Source organism: Stegodyphus dumicola, chromosome 4, assembly GCF_044657685.1.
Source record: "Stegodyphus dumicola isolate Sdum_Otavi_A_Nest chromosome 4, ASM4465768v1".
In the NCBI taxonomy this organism is placed as follows: Eukaryota; Metazoa; Arthropoda; class Arachnida; order Araneae; family Eresidae; genus Stegodyphus; species Stegodyphus dumicola.
Genome location: NC_140771.1, coordinates 201,794,333 through 201,811,341, shown reverse-complemented (window position 1 = coordinate 201,811,341; position 17,009 = coordinate 201,794,333). Strand labels below are relative to the sequence as shown.

General features: G+C 31.7%; 1 protein-coding gene across 1 annotated transcript in view; it reads left to right on the top strand.

Moving 5' to 3' along the window:
* The window catches only part of LOC118182601 (lachesin-like), an 886,001-nt gene that overhangs the window by 743,732 nt on the left and 125,260 nt on the right, over nt 1-17,009 (top strand). Inside the window, exon 6 of the mRNA XM_085815905.1 lies at nt 15,535-15,822. Within this exon, the coding sequence (XP_085672031.1) occupies nt 15,535-15,822 (288 nt within the window). The remainder of the gene's footprint in view (nt 1-15,534; nt 15,823-17,009) is intronic.

Here is a 17,009-nt window from a genome sequence, read left to right as displayed (position 1 = left end):
TAAAGCTAGAAAGATGTATAAAACAAATTAAGCAAACAAAACAAAAAAGAAACAGTTTTCCACAGACGATTGAGTATTTCTCATTCAATTAATTCAGTTTTCACTTCGCGAGAAGGCAAAATATATAAAAACTCAAAATATCTACATTAAAAATTACGAAGTAAATCTTGAACACTTATTTCCTCGAAAAAATTCCAGAAAGGATTAAGCATGATTTAATTGGCAATAATAAATGAAGGCGTTATCTTTGTTGTTGGGAAGCTAAGTTTCTCTAGATTGGCAACAAATCCACTAGTCTGCTGTTTCAAATGTAAACAATCAATGGCCGCCATAGAAAAAAAGACTTATCTGCATTTAAACAACTTTAAAAAACTTAAAAACTAAAAATATTGCATACAGATTTACTAAAGGCATAAAAACTTTAACCGGAAGATAAAAACAACATAATTCAATCATTTTTAAAGCAAAAAATGCGCAATTTACAAATACATAAGAATAAAGAAACTAAGATCACTGAGTCGGGTAACGGAGTGGATATACGTATATTTATATACGTTTGGTGCGGCCGATTGCAACCCAAATACGAGGTGCACATCTACATGTTATAGCTGTCCTATAAACAAAATTTCAACGTTCTAAGGCTACTCGTTTTTGAGTTATGCGAGATACGTACGTACGTACATACGTTCGTACAGACGCCACTAAAAACTCTTTTCAGAATTAATTTTAAAGCAGTTTTATAATTTTCTTGGAGGAAACGAGTCTTTTATTCCGTTCTTACGTACAGATATCACGCAAAATCATCCTTAAATTGCATTCGATAGCGGTTAAAATGGATATTTTCGTTGAAATATGCTGCCTGAAACTTTTCGCGATTACAATACTTCCTTTTTACTTCGTACAAGGAAGTAAAAATAGAAGTCTGTTATATAGTAGGATGATATGTCATGGAAGTGTATCCCAGAAACACTTTCACTGCACTGTTACATTAAACTAAATAAATAGTTCTTTAAATAAATGTTGATGGAGAATTCAATTTGGTTGATCAGATTTTAAGCAGCTAACTAAAAATAAATATAGGATCCAGTGGATTCATGAAAGATAATTCCTTAATTGAAGACTTTTACTACTTTCTAAATAGCAAATGCGGAAGATCTAGTAATGTAAAAATAGTTTTCTGAAGGATTTAGTTTCAAAATAATGCATATAAACATTAGCGAGAATGCGAGGAAGAGGATTATTTATGCCTAACATTTTCCTTTGAGGGTAGTAATTATTCTGAAAAACAGTGTGTGCTTTTAAACGTTCAGTAAGTGCCATCAGGTTTTTAGTGTTAATACGTTATAATACATCAAAAAATAAAATTCTCAATTGTTAGTTACTTTCCATTTCAGAGTACACATTCGAACGGTAGTGAAAGAGGATTTTATAGCCAATGACAGGGTACTAAAGCTCCTAGGCTAATGTAAAACGCAACGAAATACGAGTAACTATTAGCGCACATTTTACTAGATGATAATGAAAACGTACTTAAGGAAATATTTGAAAATGTATGTAAAGCATTGCCTAAATTAAAGAGAATTTGGAGAGATGGAATTAATTTTTTGAACTTTGTAACGATCTTGCCTTCTAAGATTAGAAACAAACGAAATTAGCAGATTTTGCAACTAATTATGAAGAGTTGAGTATGCATTTCCTTAAATAATATTAATAATGAAAACAAGAAAAATTATAATAGCAAAACGACAACAATAATAGTAATAATAACGATAATAGCGAAAGAAGAAATAGAAGTAGAATTGTTTTTATTCATTTTGTTTTAAAAATTAGCTCACGCTACAGAACATGGAAAAGCAGACGAGGCTATCTTTCTACGAGGACGGATGAGAGGGATGTCTTCGTGGCGAAATTTTTAATGGAAACTGGTTTATATTCAGGAGTTCTTGAAGGGCCAAAATATCAACATATTTAGCGATTTTACTACTCCGCCGCCTGGTACGCCTCTCTACAACGAATGTAAATAATTTATCCTAAGTTTGGTTTCCTACGACGTAGATTTCTTCGTTACGATTACGATTACCATTAATTTACGATTACTGAAGCGATTACGAGGAAACTTGTTTTCAAGGCAGGTAGGCTTCGTTTATTTGGCGTTATGAGTACGTAAAATAACTGAAATTATAGAAAATATCTAAAAAATTGTAGTCCTAAACAGAATTGAATTTATTTAGTTCTTTTTTAGACAGTTATTTAATCCTGTGTATTGTATCTAAACAAAATATTTACTTATATTTATATATTTATTTATATTATTTTTTTCCAGAAAAATTTTTAGTCTCTTTTAAATTATTATTTTGAAATCTGAATTCTGTTTTTCGGCAACAAAAGGAAAGTACCTTTCTTAACCTAGAAAGTCTAGTTTTAAATTCTTTTAACATGTTTCGCGATATTTTTGATAAAATATATTTTTTTCAAATATTAATTAATAATTTTATTTCACCCTTGAATCTTTTATTCTTATAACGCATTAAAATTTCATATCAAACAAATAATTATTACACATCTGATAAACGATTAAGAATTCCATTTCATGTACTACAATTTAGCAGCCAGAATACGTTGAATCATTATAATCCAAAAATTATGTTTCCTCTTGTAAAAACATGATAAAATGATTGATTTATTTTATTTTTTATCTAATTTAAGTTTGAAAAAAGCATAATTTCATCTCGTGGTTGTCCGAATATAATTTTCTATCATGAATGATGCCTTTTCTTTGAAAAATTTCTATTGCAGACTTTTCGTCATTGACCAAATTCCCAAGACCCATAGCGTTATCAAAAAATAATTCAAAAATTAAACTAGTATTTCAGTGGCGACTTATAAATGTAGAACCATCGTTTCGCTAAATTTGGCGAGCGATTAAATGGGTGCGTTTTCTAGATTTGGCGCTTTTGCGCATATATTTTCGCTGCAATTTTTGCGGTCCCTAAAACGGAATTGTATTTTAAAATTATTAATTAAAACTAGCATTCTGTTTGAAAATAAACGACACAGAATTATTTTGTACAATTCAAAAAACTGCAGGTAAACTTTCACGCAAGTATGAAATGCACATAAAATGTTTACCTTTCTGAAAATACAAAGGAAATGTCGGCATTTCTAATTGATGGAAAAACATCAAATGTAACGTTTCGTACAATTTTTGCAAAATAGTTCTTCTCAAAATATTATCTTTGAAAACAGGCATATTTTTACAGTACTTTAGAGTTTTTAGTTTGATAGTGCATCAGCAAATGGGTTTGCGCTGGAAAAAGTTCATTTTTAAGGATCTTTTACAGCTTACGTTTTGAAAAGGAAATAAAACGTGAGAGAATTAGGAATTTTTCGTGAATTTTGCTCAATTCGTTGGGAATAATATGCTAGTATATTTGGAATTTTTTGGTAAGTGCTATTTATACTTATTTATATTTAGAGCATTCTATCTTAATATTTTATATTAAACCCTAAATGAGGATAAGCAATACATCAGGTAGCTGGAAGAAACTGCAAATGAAGTAAATACACGTAAATTTATTCCATAATATTGCAGTTTTAGGAATAAGATATTTTTGGGCAAATATCGTCGATACAAAAGCATTTTATTTATTTATTTTTAATTCAAAATACTTTTTTGAAAGCCAACATGAAAATATAATGATTATAACTTAATGAATAAAAGATGCTAATATTTATCAACACTAGCTTCTTAAAAATCGAAATTTTAAAAATGTTTTCGGCATGATAACTTAGATTACTCAAGAAGGTGATAATTATGCTAATTTTAGCAATCTCCTGCTGCTGGTGTCATTCGCCTTTGAAGATAATTGTTAAAACTGTAGAAAATTTCAGTGGAAAGAATGATACCTTGTAGATCTTCTTTACAGACTTAAAAACGAAATAAGAGAAGATCTAAAAAATGGTTGAAAGGAACTCTGTGCAACAGGTTTATATTAAAAAATTCTCTGACTTAAAAAAATTTGGTGAGAAGAAACTTCGTTTCGGTACGCTATAGAATTTTTAATTTTTACCGAAAACAAATCTAAAAGTTGATTTCGAGTCTCTAAATAGGATTTCAGTTTTCAAAAATTCGTATTTTTACATGTTTCTAAAAAGCATATGTAAAGTATTTTAACCATTTGCACGTAAATGAGCTATAGTCTAAATAGCAATTGACTTAGTAATTAATTTTTAAGCTGTTTCTTGCTTCAAAATTTCTCTATATTTTTTTCAAACTGCAATTAATTCTTTTTATTCATACGGCCACGTGCGGAATTTCTATTTCTTCACTTAATATTTTTATATAATATTAATATAGTATAAATAAGAGTAACTGTTTTCTAGTTTGAAACTTATTTCTCTTTATTTTGTGTAATTAAAAAAAAAACACTTTATTATATTTTTAATCATATTATATTAAAATAATATATATCCGCAATACATAAGAAAGAAAGAATACTGAAACTAGAAAGAAACAGAAATGCTGCTCTTTATGTGGATTTCTCCAGGGATTTTCAAGCTTTATTGAGATCATTATAGTGCATACGTTCTGTCAATATGTATTTATTCCTACACGATTAGTTTTCCTTCTTTTTTTTCCTTAAGCTTCTTTGATGTAAAAAAGCGATTTATTTCCATACTTAAGGAATTTTATATGTAGCATTTATATAAATGCTACATATAAAGTACAAACAGCAGGGTTAAAACAGGTTTCCATACAGTTAAACGGTATTATTATTTTCAGTTCAATTGAAATGTCGCGATTCTAGATTATGTTTTAAAACACACGTTTTGCGAATGCGATAGCAAATAATTATAATTGATCAGACTAAATTTCGTGATTTTCAAATGTATAATTTACTCAGTCATTTCTCTAAAACAAATTTTTAATTTTAAATCCAGCCATTACAAATAGAATTACGTATTTTTAACGTTCTTGTAATTAATAGAGGAAAGGGAAGCATGGTAATTTGGAGTTTAAAATTATGAAAAATTCCATATTGATTAATATTGGTTTCACAGGAAAGCTGAATGCATTTCGAGGGAGACTGACAAAATTCCTTTAAGAAACAACAATATTCTACGATTTTTTACACTTAACACTATATATATCACATTTGTTCACATCACTTAAAACTATAGTTAACACATTTTGTTCATATTTAGAATTACTACGGCGCGGTTTCGAACTGGCACATAGACTTCAATGATCTTTTTTCCCATTGTTTGTGTTATAAACACATAATAATTCTTTCTTAGAAAAATTATTTTTCTGGGATATTGGGAGGAAACCAAAAACTTTCATTTATAACAATTTAATTATGAATTATTCACTTAGGTGAATATAAAATGAAACGTGTGTCATATGCAAGTTTCCTTCAAATTATTTCAAATTATTAAGAATTTCTTTAACTATAATTACAACCGTATGCAATACTAAAATGTACTCAAGAATATATCGCTACAAAATAAGAAATATAGAGAAAGATAAACAAATTGAAAATTGCTATTAGCAAGCGTTGTAATGCATAGAAAATGGTTTCTAATCCGTGAGCTATAATACTGTTGCGTATTATGGGTTCGTAATGGATTGAATGCCCACAGAATCAATGGCAACTTGATATAATTTCCTTCCCAAAAGAAACATTTTACATTTCTGGAACTTTCCACAAAAAGACACGTTCAGCTTTTTTCAGGATAACAGAATACAATCAGTAGTTACCATTTTAAACTACAGTGGTACCTCAACATACGAGTTTAATTCGTTCCGTAACATTGCTCGTATCTCAAAGCAATTTTCCCCATTGAAATTAACTGAAATGCCATTAATACGTTCCAGCTCCCAAAACACCACCACCGTAGTTTTTGTTAAGTGCTTTTGAATAATAAAAATGTATTTACAAGAAGAAACATTTATTTATAAATAACAAATACATATTCTATAAAAACATAATTAAAAGAAAAAGTGAAGCGCTTACGGAAGCTCTTAATTTTCGTCACTGGTCTTCGCTTTTTCCTCACTCTTTACTCATTTTCACCTGCAAATTGTTTAAAAAAACTACCCAAGGAGGTTTAATTCTTCCTCCCTTTCAGGATATTGCGGAAATGAGTTAGGCAAGTTTCGTTGAACAACTCCCATGTTGAGCAACTTTTTCGGGGTGATTTTTACCCACGAACTCTACATTTTTCTCCCACATTCCCAAGATCTCCTTTATATCTCTTGTAGGGATAACCTCCTATATCTCTGGCTCCTCTTCAAAACTAAATTTTCGTTGAATCACTGTAAGCTGTTGCGAATGTAGATCGTGTAACTCCTCGGTTGTCAGCTCCTGAGACTGCTCCTCGACGAGTTCGTTCACATCTCTCTCATCCGCCACCAGACCCATGGATTTTCCCAGAGAAACAAGTCTAGTCTGAGGTGGGAGAAACTGTTAGACGCTGCACACGACACCAAAATGCGCGCGCATGTTGCGGTCGTGTGCAACGGTGTAGTTGTAAGATCTATCTCTACTTGTCCACATATACACTAACTTAGATCCTACAATGAACCTGGCGATTTCTTGCACAGGCATGAATTAAATACCACATAGAAGAAGGGTGCAAAATAACCCTTTATTTAATCAAACTAATTTAACAGAAATCCAGAAAGCACGGACTTCGTGCGTTACAAAAACACCGTTCACTTGCGGCGGTAACTACACGTAGACTATAATATAAATCAAATCTGAAAAGTAAACGAGTGCAAGAACGCACTTCGAAACTACTCCTAAGAGATGGACTCACATAAATCTAACCAGCGTGATACTAACCTGATAAGACCAAGAGGCTTACTAGCGTCACCGCGAAATAACAACGAAACGTGCGCTAGGCTATCGAAACACGCTCTGAGTAAACTGAGATAATCACACGTTTAAATAGCACTTCACTTAACTTTAAATTTACATCCTGAAGATAGAATGTGAGGGGAAGTTTGAGAAGTTGAGAACAGGAAAACTTAAAATAAATTTGTTATGCAAATTAAGAAAAACCCTACATAGTGGGCGATCTCAAATCTTGCTCTCATCTCAAAACAAACTATCGCTCGCTCGGCGGCTCGTATCTCAAAACACTAGTATATTGAGGTACCACTGTACTAAGAACATCAAACACAGCCCAATGCAAAGCCCATCTAAAGAGCGAAGCTCGCACAGAGATTTCTCAATACTCCGAACTCTTCTCAGCAGTAAACTGATAACTGGTGTTCTCTCCAGTCTTATGTACATTTTTCTCTCCTGGAGAGAAATCTCTTGTACGTACCCTTTCTCGACACTACTAGAAGGCATATATAAAGCTGCGTATAAAGGACGGATACAGTTATATATACGGATCAAATACAGTTATACAAGAAACGGACCAAAATGGCGCCACCTTCAGCGATTTTGGAGATTTCTATCCAAATTTGGCGAAAAATTTAATCGCCGAAAATATCGCCATCTTGGCAATATCTCGTCAATTTAACAGGCATCACCTCAATGCTGAATAGACTTGCCCCTGTAATCTTTTTTTTTGGTAGAGGTTCACTCTCTTGAGACTTTTCATGTTACACTATGCAAAATTCGTAACAATTGAAACACCATCACAATGTTTGATAATTTAATACCACTGCCTTTATATTTTGATAATTTTTTTTATGAAGAATGTTGGAACACACTTTTCTTCTTTTTGGTCTTGAAAGGCATTACTATGGAGAAGAAGCTGACATTATTTACATTTTGTTCATATAATATTTACCAGAATGGCCTTCCTTTATTTCGTAAAAATTAAAACTACTTAAAAGAATCCTTCGTAAATTTATATTTCTTGATGAATTCAGAACATAAGATTCATCTTTAAAAATTCACATAATAGTTTCCCTATGCCCTCATACGAGAGACCACCTATTTGTATATGTGAAATTTGAATAGCACTTCAGCTATAATACTTTGTTTATAGTTTTTTAATTTATTGAAGATAAAATGAGCCGTTTAGTGTTTCAGTTTTAATATATAACACTCTAGAACATTTGGAAGGAAGAACAATTGCATTCAAAATGGTGAATTTAATAAACAATAGTTTGAGAGCAAAGTGTTTTTGCAGATATGTATTCCAGCCATTTCCTTTGCTTTCTAAACATTCCTTCTCTTTCTGACCGTAACTATAGAACACACCTGATAAACAGTGCCAGTACTACCCTTCTTTTCCTAATATTATAGCTCAAATGTTCTTTAGTGAGCATCGAACACTGGTTGAATAAAATACAATGGGCTTATCTGCCTTGGCTAGCAATGACCTACCGTGGCATTTCTATATACACTATCTCCCAATTAAGTATTTGGATATCCATGCAAATGGCGATATATGCGATTCTGGTATACTTTATGGCTCCATCATTAAATATCGTGTAGGAAACAATATTGGAATTAGTGATATGCAAGATGCCACTAAGTGCAGAGTTATCGGATTTCGAGAAAGGTGTAATCTTCGGGTATCACAAAAATGGCCGATTCTTAAGAGGCATATCTAGTGAGTTGAATTACTCAATTTCGATGCTTGCCTATGAGATTCAGAACTGGAAGGTGAGAGGTGATTATCGAATGGGCTTCGAGTCGGAGGACCCACGAAACGAACAGATAGGGACTGACGGGTGTTGTTCAGAGAAATTCGGAAGAACCGCACGAAACTGATGGCCCACATACTTCAGGAGATTCAAAGGGCAACCGGGGATGTTGTTTCCATGAATACACTCCGTTAGAAAGCACATCTGCTTGGTTTTCATGTTTGTGCTGCTGTCCCCAAGCCCTTGATCGCAAAATCTAGCCGCGCTACTCGGTTAATGTGGTGCAAAGCACGCCTATATTGACCATTGATCAATGGAAACGAGTTCTCTAGAGCAACGAATCAAGGTTCACCTTCTACCGTTCGGATGGCAGGGTCTGGGTCTGGCGTCTGCGTGGAGAACACCTCCTTACAGAATACATTGTGCCGACAATAAAGTACGGCGGAGATGGAAATATGATCTGGGGGTGTTTCTCCTGGTATCGACTGGGCTCTTGGCCCAAATTAATATTAAGTTCAGTGGAGACGCCTACTGCACTATTTTTGATGGCAATGTGTTTCTTACGTGACAGTATTACGGGTTGGACTCATATAACTGTTAAGATGACTATGCCAGATGTCATGTTGCAAGCAGTGACAATGGGCTTAAGCAAATAAACTGGCATGACCGAAGCGCAGACCTGAACGCTATCGAGAACGTCTAGGACAAGTTGGATTGCCGAATTAAGGGCTACAACAACCGACCAACATCGGTGAAGGAACTTACATGTCTTCTCCAAACCGAGTGTAAGAAAATTCCAATAGCAGCCGTAGAGGGACTTCTAGAAAGCATGCTCCGAATTGTTGAAGCTGTCATTAACGCTCGTAGAAGCTCTACCGGTTATTGCAGTTGAATATTATATATATATATATATATATATATATTTTAGATCACAGTTATCCAATTACTTAGCATCTCGAAACAAATTAATTATTCAATTCCAAAGAAATTTTGTTAGGGAGTGACACTTAATACTCCTAGAGGTCAGAAATTTAAAAATGTGATTTTGAAAATCAAAGATGGCTTTACTTTTCAAACGTGTGCATCAGAAAGGCCCGCCTTAGTAATCTTATAATTATGTTTACAAAATAAAAATGCACAGATAATAAAATATGATCTTTTCTGTCAAAGAGTGTCAAGTCAAAGTTCCGTTTTGCGTAGTTTTAGTTTTAAAGCTGTGTTAATAGCATTTGTTTTATACTTTTTTTTATTTTTGTTAAATATGACAAATCATAAAGTTTATAGTTGATTGTAAAGGTTTGTTGTAAACTTTTGTTACTTAGTTGTAAATGTATAGTTATAGCATATAGAATGAACCAAACACAATATGGAGAATTTTAAAGATAATCATGAGTCCACTGTAAAAGACATGCACAAATTAATGTTTTAATATCCGCTGTCACTGGAGAAAATTCCATTCAACAAAATGCTCTTTATCCTATTAAAGATCTTTTCGTTTTAAAATTCAATTTCATAAAATGTAAAATTCAAAAGTTTACGTTTTCTAAGACTACTAATTTGAAGTTATTTTATTTACATTAATGGTTTTTTAAAGAATATATATATATATATATATATATATATATATATTAATAGCTGCATTGAAAACAATAGCAGTCATTGTATAGAGGGGAAACAGTGACTATATTCTCTTCACCATTTCAACCGAGAGACACGTATAAATTTGAAATCTGTCGTCAGGAGCTTTGAACGATATTAATAATTGAAATAACATCAAAAGTCCGATTGTCATCTTAAATACAAAATAATGTGTAAAATAGATATATATAATATACATGTAAGATAAAAAAATACACAAATCAAAATTGTAACTTAAATTAGGAAAAACTCGGTTATTCCTCATTTTAATTTGAGTGTTTCCCCTCTCTATTCTAAAAACACTAATAACTTTTCTGGTCTGCGTCATTTCTAGATTAAGCCAAATCATATAACTTTTACACGACAATGATGGCGCAGCTAATTCAAAACTTTCGGACGTAGCTTGTAGAGATATTAGACTATTTCGAAGCAAGAGATATGAAAAATGAGCAATGCCCTCGCCAGGACTAGAACCACGAACTTCTTGAATACGTGCCGAGTGTGCTGACCACTACACCACGAAGGCATGCTAAGAAGGTGGGAAAAATACCTTATAAGCTAATTTCGAGAACTGAAATCTTTCTCTGAATAAGCTGGCATATTGGATAACTACTTAGTTGCTTCTGTTTGTCAACAAAGGCAGACTGCTACTTGTTGCTTTTCTTCTTACTGTATAACTCTCAAAAACGTAAAAGTTTTGAAACAGGTAGGATTAGAGTGCCAAATGAATTGTGGCTGCAAATATCAACTGAAATAAAAATGAATATTTAATATGCCTCGGCTGCCAAGTTTCCTGTTTATTATGGATCAGCATCTAACTATCAACATTTCTACAACAGTACATCTAAGACAACATCATTACATCTAGTCAATGGGATCTCAAATGCGGGTTCACAAAAGAAAATTCATAAATGGAATTTTAAAGGGATTGAAGCTTTCTTATGACTACTAAATTTATGTTGTTCTACATTCATGTGAAACATAGCTCTTGATCTCATGCAATATCCAGAAGTGAAAAAGAAAAAAAATAAAAAAAAAAAAATCCTATCATCGTTCTTCTGCAGAGCTTCGAAATTTAATACAACATAATGTTTATATTCAAAGTCATATAATGAGCGTTTTCGAGGACGAGAGTAGGAAAATTCCAGATCGTTTCAACTATGCATTCCCTGTACTTTTGAAGTTCGTTAATCTTTGTTTAAAGAATATGTTTTAAGTTGCGTTTGATTAATTTATTTTCGCTTCTTCTCTTAGTTCTTAATCGCACAGTTCATAATCATAAAATTATTATCTTCCATTATTATCTTATTAACAGGTTCATTTTTCAGTGGAACGAAACTCACTTAATGCTATGGATTTTTCAATTTCACATAAATGCTTTTATGAATAAAGTAAATTAGATATTAATGCGGCTAGAAATGCATTAGCATCATCGCAGAGAAAGTGTAACAATTAATCGTATTTGAAAATTTAAATATTTAATGGTGTTTTATTTTGCTGGCTTTAAAAAAAATTATCATTGATTTATGAAAATAATTAAAATCTTATGGTATCAAAGGTTTGAATTTTTCATAATCAAGTTTAATAAAATGAAGAAATGAATTTAAAGATTTTCTTTATTTAGGAAAGATTATCATGTTTTAGTACATGTAATTACATCTTTGAATTCATTACAAATTTTGATTTAATATTAAGAAGTTTGGAATTATTTTGTAAATGAGGTAAATATAAGAAATTTATAAAATAATGTTGAATATGTGTTTTGAAAATGATGTAAAATTATATTTTCTATATAATGTAGGAAATGTGAAATGTTTTGGTATTAAATATTATTATAATCATTATAGAAAACGAAACATTTAAGAAACTGAATGACTGCGATAGTTCATATGACTAACGTAATTAAAAGCAAAATCAATTTGAAATTATGGTAAATGAATGTTGTAATTAATAATAATTGCATAACATATAATTGATAAATAATTGTATGTAAAGATAGAGTGTGTTGAAGGAGTACTGCTTAAAAAATAGAGATCTCTTTTTACATCTGTGTAACTGTTCTTTTACCTTCTTCATACAGTATGCACGTTGAAGACTCCCACCTTATGAAAAAATGCAATTTTTTAACATAACATTATTTTATTTTTTCATGTAATGGGATGCGGTTGTATTTTATTTTGATTTATATATAATGGAACGGTTCAACGCAATTTGCAAAGTTCAGTTAATTTATGTAAGAAATAAAGGCTCTTTTTTAATAAATTCCGAGCATTTCTTAACCACTGATGAAAATTAATACATCAGTTAGCTAAAGTTCATAAACCCAGATCGATGAATAATATCTGAGAAGCTTCTATTTTGTGATAAATAAGAAAATTAAAAATGTGTTAATAACATTAAAAACAATAAAATCAATAATACTATCACAAATGATTAAAAATGCAATTTATAATAATGAAAATTATTTAGGTAAATTTGAATTTTATTGTGTTTATTCAAAATAAGTATTGGATGTATTATAAAAGTTTTATGTGATAATGTGCGAAAGGTTTTAAAAAGTCTTCTCTGAACAAATATAAGTATGCGGAATATAAAGAATAAAGACTTTTGGCCTAAAAAGTTAAGTCAAACACTAAAATATTATCAAAGTTTATATTTTTCAATTATTGAAATTATTATTATTTTGCTCAGAGTTTTAGGCTTTGTATTTTTCAATTTGTGTTTCTTTTCATTTCCTAATGCTTTAACGCCTCAAAAATACTTTCCTTTCGTTATGCCTTTTCTCTTTGAAGGGAAGAACGTGTAAAAATATATGTAAATCGAAATTGCAACTTAAATTAGCAATAGTTCTTTAAATCCTCATTTCAATTTGGGTATTCCCCCCTCTCTATTTTAAAAATAGAAATAACTTTTCTAGGCTGCTTCATTTCTCGATTAATCTAAATCATATGACTTTTACGTAACGATGATGACGTAGCTGATGCAGAACTTAAAATTTCGAAAGCCGAAAGCTTTCTCTGAAATATACTGCCATATTAGATAACTACACACTTGCTTCTACTCCTCAGTGAAGGCAGCGTGCTCTTCTCTTTTTGCCGCAAAGCTATAAAAATTATGAATGTTTTGAAATTACGATTAAAGTGCCAACAAGCTGTGGTAGTCTCCCGCGCCTCTTTCCCTTCCATCAACTTCTCGTGAGGACTTTCGGATTGCCGCATATTTTGAGTGTCCCCATGCCACACAGACAGTATACATTTACAAACATCCATGCCCTCTATAGCCCTTCAATACGAAAATCAGGGTCACTAAACACTTTCTCGTTTCGGCGGCACATTGGCAGATTCAGAATTTGATTTGACTATATAGTTATATCTTAAATGTTCGATAAATTAACTGAGTTATCTAGAAGGAGAAAATAGTATTTATATGAGCCATTTTCAGGGGTTCCGAGAACCTTAAACAAGGCGGAAAATTTCTTGACGCGAGGGAGGGGTAACCCGTTCAACCTTCCACTCGTAGCAAGAGCACAACCGACACTTAAAGAACACAAGGTGCTGTTTTCGTAGCAGTAGACCCTTCCCTATGAATCACTGTATGAAAGTCTCAAAATTTCTTTTCAGATAGGATATCTACGCAGAATAACAAAGGCATTCGATGAACTCTGTGCTTTTGTTGTTGCAGTAAATCAGACTTGTCAATCACACTAAATATAAGTTTGGAAAATTCTCTTTACAATCATCTTAGATACATCGTAGACAAGAACACATCGCACTCAATATCGCGCAATCAAAAATCGGGTCGAAAGAGTCAAAAATCGGGATCCTAAAATCTAATTTACATATTCACATCCATTTCTTCCATCACTTACTAACTTTCCCCGAAAAATGCCAGAAACACATAAATAATTACACCATCAAATTACAATCGGGAGCCGATACTCTAGATCTTCAAGTGCTGGAACTGACACTTTCATGCTTTGTTCTTCCATCGCGCACTCAACAATAGGTTCAACTCTCATTATGCAAGAATTCGTAATTGTTACAGTAGAGACTTATCCAATGTTTTTACGAGTAAGTTCTTGTTCTCGTTAATATACACGTCTGTCTTCTGCGCCTTCTAACTTTTGCTATTTAATTATTTAAAAAAATCTCGAACACAAACTAAATAACAGTTTAATTCTGTTTATCACTATACACAAAGTGGATACAACTTCAGTAAATTATACTTCAACTCCATACCAAATGCTAGACTGTTTTCAAGATTTTTTAATCTGTTCTTTTCAAGATTTTTCAATTCTTCTGTTACAAAAAAATTTAGTTAATGATAACCTGGATGATTTTTTTTGAGTGTATGAAAATAGTCTTTTTTTTTTTTTTTTTTTTTTTTTTTTTTTTTTGCTTAGTAAACTTAACTCTTTCGTGGAATGCATTTTTCTCATTCACATTTTCGCTTATTGTTTGTTCCCTGTGAAAATTTAATTTTATAAAAGATAACCAAGTGACCATATTTACCTCGTTTTAAATGTTTTTTCATTTAGTTTACTTCTTTAGTTTATATATTATGTAAATCGATGTGTATATTTTACGACTTATTATATATTTAATACGTTAAATATAGATTTAACAATAAATTTTCTGTAAGAGAAATACGAGAGATTTAAACTTTAAAATGAACGAAAAGTTTAATTAAATCTTTGATATTCAATCTAAGTTTGAAATTTGCCTAATTAAAAATTTGTTTTGTTTATTTTAATGTATCCAGCGTACTTTATGTATATGGCGCTTTCACAAATTTTATGTTTACCTCAATTTAATAACTCTGACCTATGTATGTTTGTTTGAGTTTATGTTTTATATGAGGTTCGAAACATGACATACTTAGGTACGAAAAACAAAGCCTATAATTAAAATATATATCTTATGAATAAGTATTTTTTTTAAATGTCTCTATGATATTTTACGTTTACTGACACAAACTGTCATTTATACGATTTTTCTTTTATATTGCTAAGATTGAATATATGTAATGAAAAGTAATATACAGGTATTTTGCTCATTGTCTTATTAATAATTTGTTTTCCAGATTCGAAGAAAATGCCTTCTTATTATTTGCAGTTCCATTTATAGGCTTTATTATGCACTTATTACCAAGACCGAAAAAATTAATATGTATATTTTACTTCAAATGTATATAAAAAATTCACATGTTCTTTCCAATATACACTAAAACATATTATTGAAAATTCTATGAAATTCCATTTTCTTTTGTTTTTCGTTTTGCAGTTCCTCCAATGATATCGATTCCAAATCAGCTGATCGGTGCGTCAATAGGAGAAGATGCTACTCTGGATTGCAATACTGAAGCATACCCTATGTCCATAAACTATTGGACTAAAGAGAACAGTGTAATGATAGTTTCAAATAGTAAATACATTACCAGTATACAGGATAATACGTACAAAGTGCACATGAAACTGACTGTAGTGAGTGTGCGGCCCGAAGATTACGGCACCTACAAATGCTCAGCAAGGAATTCATTAGGTACTACAGATGGAGCTATCAGGCTATACCGTGAGTGCCACAATTTATTTTTATATTCCGTAGTGATTGATAGAATTTGCAGAGAAAACTTTTACATGTATAGTATATAAAATAAACTAGAATGTTATGATTGTAAAAATGTATTGTTCTGAAAACCTATAATCTACTGAAATGTTTCAAATGTTGGAATCGTAAGAGACATCCGTTAATGTTAATAGATTTTAATAGTCGCCCTTTTTATCTCGCAGAAGACAAATAAAAAGTAATTTTGATATCTGTTGAATCGTGGCATCCTAAAAGATGAATCGCAAAATTTCATTGAATTGCATTAAAATTAGCGTCATTAAACTGTCCCTCTCCCCGAATGGCGGGCGGAAGTCGTCACGGACGTTGGCCACTACCAAGGACGGAAACGCTGGTCACTTTATTGTGGAGGCACCTAATAGGTGGGCCACCGTGGCTTCCTATCAAGGAACAGAAAATTTTTACACATGCCATCTTCGGGACTCGAAGCAGCCAGAGTCACTAAAGACTTTACCGTCTGGGCGGCATGTCATTAACAGAAGCAGGTAATTTTTTTGTGAATAAGAGAGGAAGAAATCCATTTCAGAAAAATCCATTTCAGCAACAGAAGAAGAAATCAAAGAAAGAAATCAAAGAAATCAATTTCAGCAACAGAAGAAGCTTTGGGGATAATTAATGCAGAACCAAAATGTGGTTATTTGCTCATGAATATTTGTTAGTTTTCCTTTTTCTAACAAAGGTTTCGTCTGCTTTGATGCGGAATTTTAAAATTCTGTCAGATTGGCCGCTGTAGAACTTTGCTGATAGGATATGAAATGAATATCTCATGAATTAAAAATGCAATTTTTTTAGAATATCAGTTAGTTTTATTGGAAAGTGAGAAATAGACCAGAAATTTGCTTGCGCAGAATCCGAGCAACTGGGCTTACATTATTGTTTTCCTGAACAGCAAGCATCACATTGGTATTCCCCTTGTCCTATCTACTGATTTCTAAAAGTATAATTATAACACGTCACGCCCTTGTAAATGTTTTAAGCTTCAGAAGAAGAGAGATCCCTGTTGACCGCCCTCGAAATCGATAGAGTTTTAAATTTACGCAACTTAACATTTTTATTTCTTTATTTCTTTATGCATTATTATTGGCTGAAATTTGATTCCTCACTACATATTTCTCTAAAGTCTAGTAAATGTA